The sequence below is a fragment of the Micropterus salmoides genome, unplaced genomic scaffold, assembly GCF_014851395.1.
Source record: "Micropterus salmoides isolate LMB-PRFRI ecotype aquatic unplaced genomic scaffold, ASM1485139v1 Ms_hic_scaffold_12, whole genome shotgun sequence".
Taxonomy (NCBI): domain Eukaryota; kingdom Metazoa; phylum Chordata; class Actinopteri; order Centrarchiformes; family Centrarchidae; genus Micropterus; species Micropterus salmoides.
The window spans coordinates 19788190-19802402 of record NW_024040263.1 but is presented as its reverse complement, the minus strand read 5'-3'; the positions used below and the strand labels follow the sequence as shown (position 1 = coordinate 19802402).

At 40.5% G+C, this 14213-nt stretch overlaps 1 protein-coding gene across 2 annotated transcripts in view; it reads left to right on the top strand.

Moving 5' to 3' along the window:
* Nucleotides 1-14213, top strand: part of helz (helicase with zinc finger) — a 64806-nt gene that overhangs the window by 6435 nt on the left and 44158 nt on the right. The window contains exons 2-10 of one of the 2 annotated variants that reach the window (XM_038713878.1): nucleotides 5005-5250; nucleotides 5838-5874; nucleotides 7423-7547; nucleotides 11053-11109; nucleotides 11419-11467; nucleotides 11711-11786; nucleotides 12527-12725; nucleotides 13369-13476; nucleotides 13652-13793. In XM_038713878.1, the coding sequence (XP_038569806.1) occupies nucleotides 5023-5250; nucleotides 5838-5874; nucleotides 7423-7547; nucleotides 11053-11109; nucleotides 11419-11467; nucleotides 11711-11786; nucleotides 12527-12725; nucleotides 13369-13476; nucleotides 13652-13793 (1021 nt within the window). In that variant the 5' untranslated portion in view covers nucleotides 5005-5022. Of the gene's footprint in view, nucleotides 1-5004; nucleotides 5251-5837; nucleotides 5875-7422; nucleotides 7548-11052; nucleotides 11110-11418; nucleotides 11468-11710; nucleotides 11787-12526; nucleotides 12726-13368; nucleotides 13477-13651; nucleotides 13794-14213 lie in introns of those variants that run through there. The other variant, XM_038713879.1, reaches the window with a different exon arrangement.

Below are 14213 nucleotides of genomic sequence, written 5' to 3'. Positions count from 1 at the left end.
GTTTCAAGAGGCTGGCTACAATATGATTCTGACGCGGTCGTGATGAGTTGTGTGTCGCCAGTATGCTAAAGATAAAAACAGAAAGAACTCATTTGTCATCGGAAATAAAACGATGAAACTTGAGAACATTCGTGACCATGAACACAGTAAGTGTCACATTGCCTGCGTGTCTGTCTCTGGCTCAATCTGAGCCTCTACTCTCGAAAACTTCTGTGACAGCGCTAATGGCAATGTCAGAGCAGACCAGCAAGAAGATGAAGCTACTGTTTAGGACTGTACATGCCATTGGCAAGAAGGCCAGGCCACTTTCTGACTTCGAGTGGATGTGCAAGTAAGTGAAACTGTTTTTCCTCCTGTAATGTTTGCTAGACTAACATTTTATATGAAGCTATGGTAGGGTGACCATCAGTCCTGTTTTCCCAGGACATGTCCTGTTTTCACGTCCTGTCCTGGCCGCCCTGGCTGTTTTTTTTCAGTCTGATACATTGTCAGATCTCCTTATGGTCCAGCTGTCCTACAGAGAGTATGATCCAAGCAAAGCTGTGATGCTGTGGCACCAAAACTCTGTTAGGAGTAGGAGGCCAGAATTCATGGACCATGCAAAAAGTGTAATTGCGGTAGAGAGTGAGTCGTCGGATGACTGAGGTTTAAGTTCTGATAGTTTTACAAAACCTTCAAATGTACTGTTATGAGCGCTAGTTCCACCTCTTCCATGTCTTACTATTTGTTGCTCTGTTTTGACTTCTATGTACACTTATTCATTAAAAATACCATATCAATTAAATGTACTGAAATTAATGTATATGTGATTTGGCCGGTAAAAAATATGCTTGGCTGGTGGATTTTTTCATCTACCAGTCCCCGTGGCAGGTGAGCCAAAAAGTTAATTTTGGACCCTGGGTGCTAGTGTTGTAGTCCTCGAGACCGGTCTTAAGACCACTTTTTGATGGTCTTGTCCCAGACTCGACCGCATTTGTACTCGGTCTTGTCTCGGATATTGAGGACTTAGGATTTTATTTCAAGATATGGATGTAAAACATATTGCTTCAAATGCAACCAATAACCCTAATTAAAAATGTGTTGTTATCGTAACAACCGTCCCCCTTCCCCGCGATGGTCAGCATGGAAAAGGAGTGTTGAATAAAAATGCTTACGTTGATTTCAGCTCTTAGTGTTTGTATGTGGGTGTTTTAATGGGAATGAATTTGAGAAGTACCTATGATCTCGTTCCACATTTTATTGTATGTCGTGTAATGTGGGGAACTGGTCTGGACTCGCGTTTTCTTGACTTTGTCGCCACTTTCTCCCGACGAGTACAAGCATCACTGGCAGTAGCTTTTGGAGTTTCTTTCTGTAACTTTCTTGTTACTGTGCTGCTTCAGCACTGTACTGTTTGCAATTGAAAGCGTTTTGCTGGTCGCACAAAGTTTACAATACGTATTCATGTCAAGGATGGTGCGTTCAGTAGCGCAGTAATATTACTGTTTTGGAAATAGTAATCCATTTCACTACTAGTTACTGGGAAAAGTAATATTAATGTGACGCATTACTGCCCAACATTGTTCAGGAGGCAATACCTGTTGGGCTAGAACAGCTGTTAAAATCATAGTTTCTTGTTGCTATTGAAGAAGTAACTATCTGAAACATTGCTGCAGGGTTGACATGCTCTTTATTTCAAAAGTGGCAGATGCACTCATTGTTTTCCCTCTTCTTGCATAGTCAGTTATGATGCATAAAGTTCTGATGTGTTCAGGATGTGACAACATCCATGACGGTAACATACAGTAGTTGTCTGCTGTCTCATTTTCGAGGAGTAGCTGTCATAAAAATACCCAAAATTACTGGGCCACATGCCACAGTTTCACTGTTTCCTTCTCATAATGAAAGCTAGATTCCAGGCTGTGGTGAGGGTTAACCCAAAAGTTTGTTTTGCCAGTCATCTTTGCATGCTAATTGTAATGGAGCTTGTGGAGCAGATTTTTTGTGATGAAATGTGTATTTCTGCCAGAGTGAGATATGCTGCAATGCCACTGGTGAAACCAGGTAGAAACAGGACCAAATAATAATAGGCTATTGGCCATGGTTGAGCATTTGTATCCCTGGTGTTCTCCAGCAGGTCATGACATACCATCCCTATCTGTGCTGATTGGTGCGAAGGAGGGCATGCTACTTTTTGTAATCTCAGAATGAGAATTGGATTCGTCCGGCCCTGTATTGAAGAATACATGAAACTAGCGATTGAGATCATAAACTTATTAGGAAAGTGTTTACTGAGGTAATAAATTAAGTGAGAAGTAGGGTCATTTTGTCATTGAGTACAATGTAATCTGACTTCGTTTTGCAACCACCCCCTTTCATTAGAAGGAATGCAGGTAAAATTCTTTCTTTAACATTGACCTCACTTTTTTCAGACCCAGAGGTTAAACCCTAATGTCCAAAAAAGTAGCCGGAGGTTGTATCCTCCCACCACCACCTACAGCCACACACAGCCGCCTCCTCCACAATAACCAAAGGCTATTCCTTCTAACACTTGTGTGTGTGTGTGTGTGTGTGTGTGTGTGTGTGTTCATATAAATGTATTAGTGAAACATACGCTTCTTTTGGGGGGGAAACACTTACACACAGCTGTAATTAAAAGAGGATGCAGCAGGTGCCTTCCAGAGGATGTTGCTGGTCCAACATGGCCTACTGTTTGTGTCTAAATATACCAGTCTCATCAGTGCATATGAAGATGATGCATTATCTAAACTATAGAGGCAGTAGAGAGCTGAAAGTAGATGCTCTGAATTACAGTTCACAATAGAGATTCAGTATATTGGCACTATTCCCACTGGCACATAGTTGGTGTTGACCGTTGGCTCTGTGGCTCAGAAATCACAACAAACCCATTTCCTTCTGCATACTGTCCAACACATCACATCTAGTTTCAATAAAGCCTTTATATTCTGTATTATCAATTCTGATAACGCCCTTAGTCTAAGCAGTCAGATGATGCCAGACAGTTGACTGCACTGTTGTTGGCTTTGGAACTTGAGATGATAAAACGGTATGTCTTATGTAATGCTTTAGGCTTCTCATATGACTGCAACTTTCCCAACTAGTTGCAAATGTATATTAATATCAACTGTACATCACAAGCCCAGAGTATAGGGTATGTAGAAACAACTCACAGGAGCCTCATCCATACTTCCTGTTGATGTATGACTCAGAACAACCACATGAGGACATGAGTCTTTGTGCGCAGAAATCCACATTGCATGCTGTCTTCCACAAAACAAAGTTTCTTCAGGGTAAGAATAGTGGCCGTTCTTCTAAGCTCAAGATGAAGTCTTCCAAAACCTCATTTTCAGTGGCCGTTGTCAATGCAGATATTTAGAGAGCAGGGCGGCTGATATGCTGATATCAAAACAATGAAAAGTCATGTATAATTCCATTATGCCATACATGGTCAATCTAATATACAGTGTTGACTTAGCCAGTAACGTGTTGCTGTAGGTGGAACTATTATTAATTAATGACATAGAGAAATAGATTGGGTTATGATGCAGATTTCAGAACATGACTGGGGTTTAAGGGAGAGTGGGGTATAGTTTGTCAGAAATGACGTCATTCAACTGCATTATTCTCTACAGTATAACAATATATATTTGAAGTTTACCAGTAATGGTTTTGATTAGACCTGCTGTCATTTAGGAATATATATGCCTTGTGAGTGCGGGTATCGGTTGATGCTGATTATCTCAAAATGCCACGCATATGCCCAATTAATTGGCCGACCTCCTTATAAAATATAGTGCTTGTCTGTAACTCCATGGCCCTGACATATTCCATATATAACTTACTTATGTCCATCTGTAAATGTGTATTATTTTCTAGAGTGGATAAATAGAATTTGGCTGTCTGCTGTACAACTTTGTGACGTTTAACACTTGTAGAGCAAGTGTCAACAAATGATCCACTTCTCCCAAGATAGAAAGAGAGTGAAGCCCACTCTATTTCTCTACCATTCTGGAGGAAATGTGGATATTATGTGGATACTATTCTTGTAAATTGCACCTTGAAGTATTTATGAACGGTTTTGTACTGAGTGTTCTTGTGCTGAGAGGTCTGAAGAAACAGTCAGGCTAAAGGCATTGAAGTATGAAGCCTGCATGACTTTATTATAGTCATTAAAGTTGTCAGTAAGATGCACACATGACGGCAGAAATGTGGTCAATACATGTCAAGGTTGAGTTGGAAAGTGAAGCAAACAAATATGGATGTGTTTCACCAGTAGGTGTTTGTGGGAGTACTGTTGGTTTTATTTTCTCAGATTGTATAACCTGATATGTACTTACAAATAGTCAGTAAGTTTGACCTATTTGCATGTCCACTCTTAACCTAACATATAGCCAGTGAGCGTAGTTGAGGTAACAAGAAACTATCTTGATACATACTGCCCAGTGCCATGGAGAGAGGGAAGGATTTTGTGATGTGGAATAAATGTCCCTGTGGCAACACTGCATGTTAGGAATAGCTCGTAAAGACATTTAGGAGCACAGCAAAATGTTCAAGTAACACATAGTTACTGGCGGGGGGGGCTTGTATCTGGAACCTGGACATTTGCCTTAAAATCTTGCCAAATCTGCCAAATATTCCTAAAACATTGAAACAGATTTGTTTTGAAAATTTGACACATTTAAAACGTGGACACAGATCACAACACATCACAGAAAACTCTACTGTGATTGGCAGATTGCGGCTTGTTGAATGTGGAACAAGGGACAGGTGTAACTGAGGAGTTCAACATTTCGAAAGTTTTCTGTAGCGCATCACCCTTTTTTGTATGTCCCGCCTCCATCCAGTCTACAGTCAGCCTGTTCACGAACAGTGACATTGATGATCGCATTGCCTTTAGGAAAACATTTTTTAACAAAAGGCACCTGATGTAGCTGTCGCCAATCCATAAAAAATAGAAGGGATGTTCATAGTATGTCTTTTTCTCTTGTCTTTTTGTGCTTCCAGACGTTTTGTCCCTGAGTCATGGCAGACAGGAGAGCGGAGAAATCATGTGAAGAAGCCAGCAGATCGTTAGCCAGGCGAGAGTACGAGGCAGCAGTCAGCCACAGCACGGACGCCCTGGTGGTCCTTGCACCCCAAGCCCCATCTTCCAGTGTCCCTGTCCCGCCGAGCCCTCCATCCCTTGTCGCCGCCACCGGACCGCTCCGCAGCCGTGTCCTGCTCTACCGGATTGCTGCCTTCCTGCAGCTGGTGAGGACAGTGGCTGTTTAAGCATTGTTGCTGCCCTAACAAGAATGCAGCCTCTTTTCCCTCCTCCCATTTTGCTTTGTGGCCCCCAAATTCTTTCCATTGTTCATTATTACAGTCAATCACAGTTATGCAATTGAGGGAGGGATACCCGTCTTGTAGAATTATAAAGACACTACTCTGAACGGTCATATCGCCAAACAGAATATATTTTTTTCCTATCCCTAAATTAATTAATTACACTGTCATGCCGTAGGCCAATCATTGTGCATCAAATCCTCTGTTGTACTTCTAGTCACTCGGTAAATTAACTATGAAGAGCAGGTTAGAAATGAGAACAATAAATCTTACTTTCTTCCTCAATGGTACTGTTATGTTATCGTCCCAGAGCTCTAAAATTACAGCAGTTACTTAAGCCCTAAGATTATGGAAACTACTTAAGTCCTATAATGATAGTGTGAGGGACTCCGCTCTGAGGCTAAGATAGACATTCTTGGAGCTTATGTGAAGCTCTGACCTTCAAACACAAACTATTCCCATTTGTTATGGCTGCCACTTTTCTACTTTTTTTTTTCTCTTTCTGCCAACAGAAAAACTATGATGAAGCAGATGAAGACTGCAAACATGGTGAGTAGCAATTAAATCTGGAAACATCTGCTGATACTATATACAGCACAGTCTGTTTTTGTTGTTTTTTTACCTCGTCTCAGAAGAAAAGGGGCTGCCAGGGTCAGGAAAGCACCAAGTTTTAACATGGGCTTGTTTCTTTGCAGAAGCTGTTTACTTTGTGTCTATTGGGTTAATGGCTTTGCTGAAAGAAAATAAATGTTTGGGTCTGAAATTTGCCTCAGTTTTTGGTCAGAAGACAGGTCATATCTAGGGTCAAACTTTATTCCCCAGTTAGGGATGCAGCAATTACCGGATTTCACTATTAACCATGCTTTAAAATGTCACGGTTAATTAATCGTAAAGACTCCGCAACACGAGTGTTTCTGTTGCAAGGAACGAAACTGTGGCAACTTGCATGAAACAGAAATAAAGTTACAGGAGCGGTGCACCAGCTTAAGTGTTGTGCTTATCAGAGGCTACTGTACACTGGCTAAACTATGGCAGAGGGACCAAACTGTGAAGCTGTATTTCCACCAAAGGAACGGCTTAAGTCGGCAGTGTGGGAGCATTTCGGGTACACCAAGTCTGACCAGGGCGTTACAGAAGCTGACTGATCACCTGTTAAAAAACTTGCCTTTAAATGGTTCCTGCTAAAGGAGCGAATAACTACATTAAACGTGACTCGAGCTCGCGCGCATGCCGCGGTCAAAGCAGTTCAACTTCACACAGTGCAAATCGCTTCTTTTCTCAAAGTTCCTTTATGGAAGACAGAATGTAGTCCTCTAAAGACCTTCAGTCACTGAACATTTAACATTACATCATGTTGTTGTCTTCTCCTGTCTGTGTTGAGAAAATGTTGCCAGGTGTAAAACACTAACATACATCAGGAGCTTATAGACTTTCAGGACTACAGGCTACCAATTAACTGCATTTCAGATAACGCTGCACTCAATTTCTTTCTCTCATTTTCACTAAAACATATTTATGGATGAGAATTGATGACAGTTTATCCCCTCCTTTATAACAATTTCCCCTGGTGGATAAAAGGTGATATTCCTCTTATATTAATAATACTTGCATATTATAGAAATATAATTATTAATGTAATTAAATATTAATATTAAACATCAACTTAAGTGATTACTAGTGTTGTGAAATTAATTAATGCATAATAATCGTAATAATAATAAACTAGAGAGATTATTTCTCTGACAATAATCGTACCAACAAAATCTGTAATCGTTGCATCCCTAGCCCCAGTGGAGGTACATGTTAGTCACGACATGGTTAGCCAACTTGTAAGGTAAGCCAGATGTGGCAGGGCACTGTCAGCTATAGCCTGTTTTGTGGAATGAGGTGTGCTACAGTATACTTTCCGACTTTCAGCTGGAATAAAATATATAAAATTTCACATTTTCATTGAATTCTTCGCACAATTTTAAGCTACAGTGTTCTAGAGAGCTGACTTGGAAACAACTTATTACATATATTGGATGAAATCTAACACAACATACTGATTTAATTCTGTCCCTACCTGTTCCCTTTGTGTTCTTCATCTTGTCTTAGTCCTGGCAGAAGAGATTTCCAGGGGAGACGGTTCGCTACAGGCCAGTGTGCGCTCTATGCTGTTGGATGGCAGCCTGCAGGAGGTGGTCAGCATCCTCTCTAAAGCCTTGTATGGAGAGCCAATGGTATGTTAAGGAACAATGCATACAATGCATTGCTAGCAAACATACTTCTACCGGCCTGTGAGCTTTTAAACAAATCTTTGACAACCATCAATAGCCAGAATGTTTGGCAGGGGCCGACAAATTGTTTTATGTACAGTGTGAGCACTCAGGTTGTGACTTGGCAGTCGCACCATACAGTGTGAACTAGGGCTGAACGATTTGGGGAAAAGATCTAATTGTGATTTTTCTGCCAGATTTTTTGATTACGATTCGATTAGCTTTTTTTTTGTTTTGTTTTTTTAAATTGAAGTTTTGGTAAAGTTCAATATTCATTGCCAGTCTATTTTTGACGGAAGCCACGTCAAGCAGCATAGAGCAGATGAACCAGGCACGAAGTCAGACACAGAACGGCATAGAGAATCCGGTCGATTTTCAAAATAAAACACCCTTTGCAGACTCCCAATCGTCAACAATAAACACAGTTAAACAGACAAATGAAAGAAAAAGAAACAATTTAACAACGTAGCCTACTTAACCATGGTAGAAGCACAAAAATCAAGGACAACTGAACAAATAAGCAAAATCTGAACAAGTCAGCAAAATCAAATGGCCATAACACTCTTATTCTGAAATGCTCCATGTGGATATGTAACGTTAACCTGCAGAGAACGTAGCGGAACGGGCTCACAGAGAACCATTATCTGTAGTTGAAGCACACAAAATGGACAAATTAACAACACGTTAACAACGTGTAGGGAAAACGCTGCGTTGCTGAAACACTTACGAGTGAGTTGATGCCAGAAATGATCGTGGCACAGCTGCTGCCTGTGTTGGTTTGGCTGGCGCCATTATCCCATGTTTTCCTCTAGTTTTGTTTGTTGTTGTAAAATTTACGCGCATTGTGCCCACTCTGATTGATGACTAGGACCGTAACAGGAGGCGCATGGCACTTGTGATTGGCGAGCAGATCTGTCACAAGGATGACAACGGCATGAATCTGTAACTGCATGACTGTTTTAAAATGGGTCAGATGTGCTGCATGATTAACCCACATTTTAATCGCCGTCTTCACGATTAGCTAATCGCGTTCTTTCAAATCGCAATTTCGATTTGAAAACGATTAGCCCTAGTGTGAACACATAAATCATGAGCTTTGGTTTTTGCACAGTAGGAGTTGGAAATAAACATTTCTAAAATCATGCTGTGTATGCCCATCTTTAGATATTATGCCTGTTGTGGTGAACAACATATGTTGAATGTTGATGGACAGAATTGTCTCTCACCGTGATCTGAGATTCCTCAGTAATATCAGATACCGTGTGCTTAATGATTAATAAAGTCATGTCGCTTGAGTTTTTTAGAATTTAGAAAAACAAAATAACAACTGAAAAGGGGCTACATGATAATAAATGTCTAAGATGAAGTGAAGTGTAGTGCTCTACCCAGAGCTGTGTTACTTGGGTGTAACCGACAGACAGACAGGGTCACTCTTTATATCATATGCTTTTGTCCACTTTTTATTCTTTCTTCTTTCCCTTTACTAATCCTAACTGCTGTCTTCATATGTCAACATGCATATTGCTGCCAAGGTGCCTCCTCCAACTAAACTGTTTGCAACCACTTCCTGACCACTGCAACACACACACACACACACACCGACGCACACACAGACATAAGCACATATTCAAAGGTTGAGATTAGCCCCAAGGTCATCCAACATTTTATGCAAATTGGGACATTCCTTTTTTTTTGGGCAGGTCTCAAACAAACCGTATTCTGACACAGCTTGGGATGATTATCTTTCCTTCTCTGACTGCCCTCTCCTCCTTTTCTCCTCCCACCTTTTCACACATCATTTGAAGCCTCCCATTCTTAGGCCCCATCCACACTACTGTGTTTTCGAATTAAACGGAGACATTTTGCTACGTTTTCACCTCCCGTCCAGACTACAACGGCAAAAACTGTAAACCTAAAACGGAGAAGTTTGGAAACGCTGCCGACCCTGTTTTGAGTTTCGAAACTCCGAAGGGCATTTTAATGAAGACAGGCCAAAACTTCAGACTTCAGAAACGATGACACAGCCGCTCACGCTCAGCTCTCTGATTGGGTCTTATAAGTCATGCAAACCAAAAACACGATGCTACTGACCGGGTTTTTGACATGCCTTTTTTATTAAAATATTGTGTACTGTGCAAATAACACTTATCTGCCTCCACTTGTACTATGCATGTCGCCCTTTCACACGCATGCCCAGCGTACCCAAACGGGTACGGGATGTGCGTTTTCAGTCGTTTTAATGTAGACTGGGATCACCTCTGATGAGCAGCTAAAACACTGGTGTGGACGGTGATCGTATTTGTTTTAATTCTCCGTTTGTAAACTAAAATGGAGTAGTCTGGGGCCTTAGTGTTCCCTCGACTCCTCCTCATCCTTCCTTTCTTTGTGTTTTAATGTGGACCCAGGTGTTGTAAAGCTGTATTTCTGTGGGCTTAATTTTAGCAATTTGTCAGTGTTTTCACTCTAAAATTGGAGGACACCGTTCAGCAACACAATTGACTTTTCTCATGCACACAAGAAAAGTACTTGAGAATCTGAATGGAAACATGAGAGGAGGCTGAAAACAGTTCAGTTCTTATGTATTTGACCCATAACACTAGCCGTTCTTTACAGTGTCATGCAAGTGTGTTGACATCTTGTAATAATTTAGCCAACTGTCAACGGTGTTTCACTTAATCAATGAGTGACGCTTTATTAAAACATTTTTTAGCTTGTTCTCAACTTTCTTCCAAAGACCAGGCTAGAGAAGCTAGTGTGATCTGTACTGGAAGAGCTGACTCAGGTGCTCATTTGGAGTAGGATTGGTAATAAATTAACAATAGACTTCTTGTTACTTAATATTCACAAGTTTAAAATCAAAAATAGGAAAGCCTATTCACCTGTTTTTATCAAAATGCTTACACAACATATTTGAAGACTTTACCGGACTATCATCTGGATTCAACAGGGCCAGGGAACAAATGAACATCTTTGTTCATTGTGCACAGTGTATCAATTTTGGATCATCAAATACATCAAATACATCAGTAGTGCTAGAATAATTTCTGGTGTCATGTGCAGGTTACTGGCATGACATCCCCCCATTGAAGTGACAAATTGAAAGAGCAACACATATAAACTATAAACACCCAATTTAGATAATGCATGACCCAAAAAGGTTAGACGTTTTTATCACTTGTGTCCCTTTGGCATTCTTTGAAGCATAGCATCTACACACTGTCTGTGACTTTTCAGTTTACATCGCTCATCTGCGAATATTCCAAGTTGTGTAATTCAGCTTTTAAATATTGAGATGGTGATGGATTTTAATCTTGTCTGTAGATTTCTGGAAATAACATGATAAATAAGATTACACCAAAAAAATCTGTCTGTTTATTTAAAAGCAGTGAGTTTTATAGTTATCATGAAAGCACTAATTGCAAAGTGCTATGTAATGAAGATCTTTTTTTTCTTCTTCTTCCTTTCACAGAATGGCATTGTCACAAAAGACCTGACCAGATTAAAAATGCTCTTTTCAGAAATAGAGGTAAGTTGCTTTGGTTGCAAGGCTGCAAATGTTGCTGCTGCTTTCTGTCCTTTGTTCATTTGCCATTTGGTGCTTGTTGGTTTTACAGATGATGGGTTTATGCTTGGGCGGTAGGGGGGGATCATAAAGATGACTAATGGCCTGATTCTAACACTAACTTAATTATTTTGTGCTCATCTGCCTAGTAGCCTCATAGCTGTGGATTTATTACTGTCTGTAATAAGTCCAACTGCTTGTATGGCTATGTTAGTAGTTGACATAATAGTAATCATCTTTCTGCACACTCCGTGCCCTATCTTTCTCTGTCAGGCTATAAATAGGGAGATGGCACCAGAATACACAGATGACCAGGAGGAAGGTGAGCAAATCAGTACCATGAGTCGTTTTCAATCCTTCCCTCAACTTCAGAAAATTGAATGACACAAATTCCCATACATTAAAGTACAGTAGATATTATTAATATTTAGAAAGTCTTTACTCAGCCATTTGGCAGCTTGAGCACATTCTAAACAGGATACAAGCTGGCTGAAGCCCATCTTATAATGTTTTTGAAGGCTTTGGCTCAGCGTTGTATTGACTACTTGGCTGTGTGTGTTGACAGAGGTCCAGGATGGCTGGCAGTTCCGGCCTCCTCCCAGAGGAGTCACCAGCAGCGAGGAGTACACCCTCTGTAAACGGTAATACAAACTGTTGCACGCAGGTGTGAGTAATGAAGAACTTACCGCAGAGGAAAATTAATATGCTATGTTCTGCTGTTCTAGATTGTGTGAAAGACAGGCATTTAATTAAAAAGTAGCTTTCAGGAAGTCATGACAGTATTCACTTACACTGAAGCCTGTAAAATTAGGATTCACAGTAGTGAATTAAATTTGAAGGCTGACCCAGTTAGCTCACCTGGTAGAGAGCGCTCATCATGCACAAGGCTGAGTCCTTACTGCAACCCGGCTCTTTGCTGCATGTCATCCCCCTTCTGTCTCTCCTGTATTTCCTGTCTCTCTTCAGCTGTCCTATCAAAATAAAGGCCAAAACATGTTTAATTTGATCTGGTCTTCACTCTGAAGGAATCCTTTGACAAGCATTAGTGTGCATACTGGATTTTTGTTTTTAAGGATACCAACAGATCTGGTGAGATCTAGTCACATAACACATTTACAGATAACTAATAGTGGCACACATCATTGTTTATTGATCATGTACAGATGTTGTACAAAAATGCTGTCAAAAATCCAACAGTTCTAAATTTTCTATAGTATGAAACGCAAATTCTCACACTGGACATTGTAACTAGCAGATGTTTGGTATTCTTAGTGATTTCATAACATAAAACAATTAGTTGAAATGGTCAGAAGTTTTTAGTTGAATGATTTATTGAGTTTGTTTTAGCACCAGTTCAGCTCACTGTGTGTCTTTGCTGTAGGTACTTGGAGCAGGGTCTGTGTCGGTACGGGGCCCAGTGTACGTCAGCCCACTCGCAGGAGGAGCTGATGGAGTGGCAGAAACGCTATGCGTCACGCCTCATCCGCCTCAAACAGCAGCAGGAGAGCAAACACTTCACCGAGAACTACATGGAGACCCTGATAGAGAAGTGGATGAACTCCCTCTCCCCAGAGAAAGTGGTGAGTGCACGAAAGCTCAAAAGTGGCTTAGTTAATAGAAAATAGCCAGAACACCATATCAAGGTCATGGTTCACTTCCTCAAAGGGCCACCTAATCATAAAACGTGTGTATCGGACTATGTTGTGATTTTATTTAAAGCCTCTCCAAACTTTCATAACCTCCTCACCATGTAAATCTAATGGGGGCAGTACCAACACCCTTGTATAACCCAGCAAGCAACTTTTATATGCACACACCGAACATTGACTACACTAGCTGAGTTGTAGTTTCTAAATCTACTAGTTCAGTTGTTTATGTGCTCTTCTGTTAAGGTGACATTTAGTGTATTATCATATTCTAGCTGAAAGTAATGAAAATTTTAATGTACCAGTAAATTCTACTGTGCATATATTACCGATAATAAATGTACAGTAGAAGCAAACTGCTTACTCCAGTCAGGACAGTGTATTTAATTACTGCAGCTCTGTTGACCAGACAAACTGAGCCATGATATTGAAGGAGAGACATTAATAAGCCAAAGGTTGCATTCATTTATATATTGTTAAATTTCTTGTTATTGGCAGACTACTTTGTGTAAAAGATTTCTGAATACAGTTGCCGTGGTAGATTCTGTCTAAGCATGTGTGGGTTTTTTTTTCCTAGCTAAGTGACTATTTAGATGGAGTGAATGTAGAAACCAGCTCGAGCCTCTCTGTTACTGTCACCACCAAAAAGTCCTCTCACTCTTGGACCTTCTCCTTGTTGTGCAAGGTAAGATGAAATGTTGAATACCAAGCGTGTATACGTATTCCAGTGTTTTCTGTGTCTAATCAGATTGTTTGTCAGTATGAAACTGGAAAAATAAGGCAGTATTCTGCACTGCACACCTGACAGTGCTAGTGGTTATGTGTTCTGATTATCTTCTTATCTCTGTCTCCTTGACTAGCCGGCTAGAAAGCTGTACCGCATCGCCCTGCTCTATGATGCCCACCGTCCACACTTCTTCATCACCGGTGTGTCAGCTGGAGAGCGGCTACAAGCCGTCCCCAAAAGCTGCCAAGAGTGGACTCCAGGAGAGGAAACAGCAGGTATGTCATGTATTTATAATACGAGACCAGTGTCACATGTCCATTGTTGCCTTTTTTTCACACATCTCTGTCGTCACACATCATTAAGCTAGTATTGAATCATATGACAGTGCTGCTTTGAGGGTTTTAAAGTTCAAATTATTTGAACTTTTTTAGAATTGTATAACCAGAATAGGTTTTGTGATTCTGTTTATGAGCTCTACCTCTTTATGCTAGACAGACTTGTTTTAATTTGGCCGTATTTTGTCCTGTTCAGAGTAGCTACAGAGCCCAGTCAAGGCTGCAAAAAATCGTAAATTTAATGTAACAAAATGTCTTGTTTACAGCACATTTTAATCGCACGAAAAGTGGCTAGAAAGTGGAAATTGCAGCCTGTGTTGTTCCTTCATTTTGTCATCTTAATGTTAAAGTTACATCTCT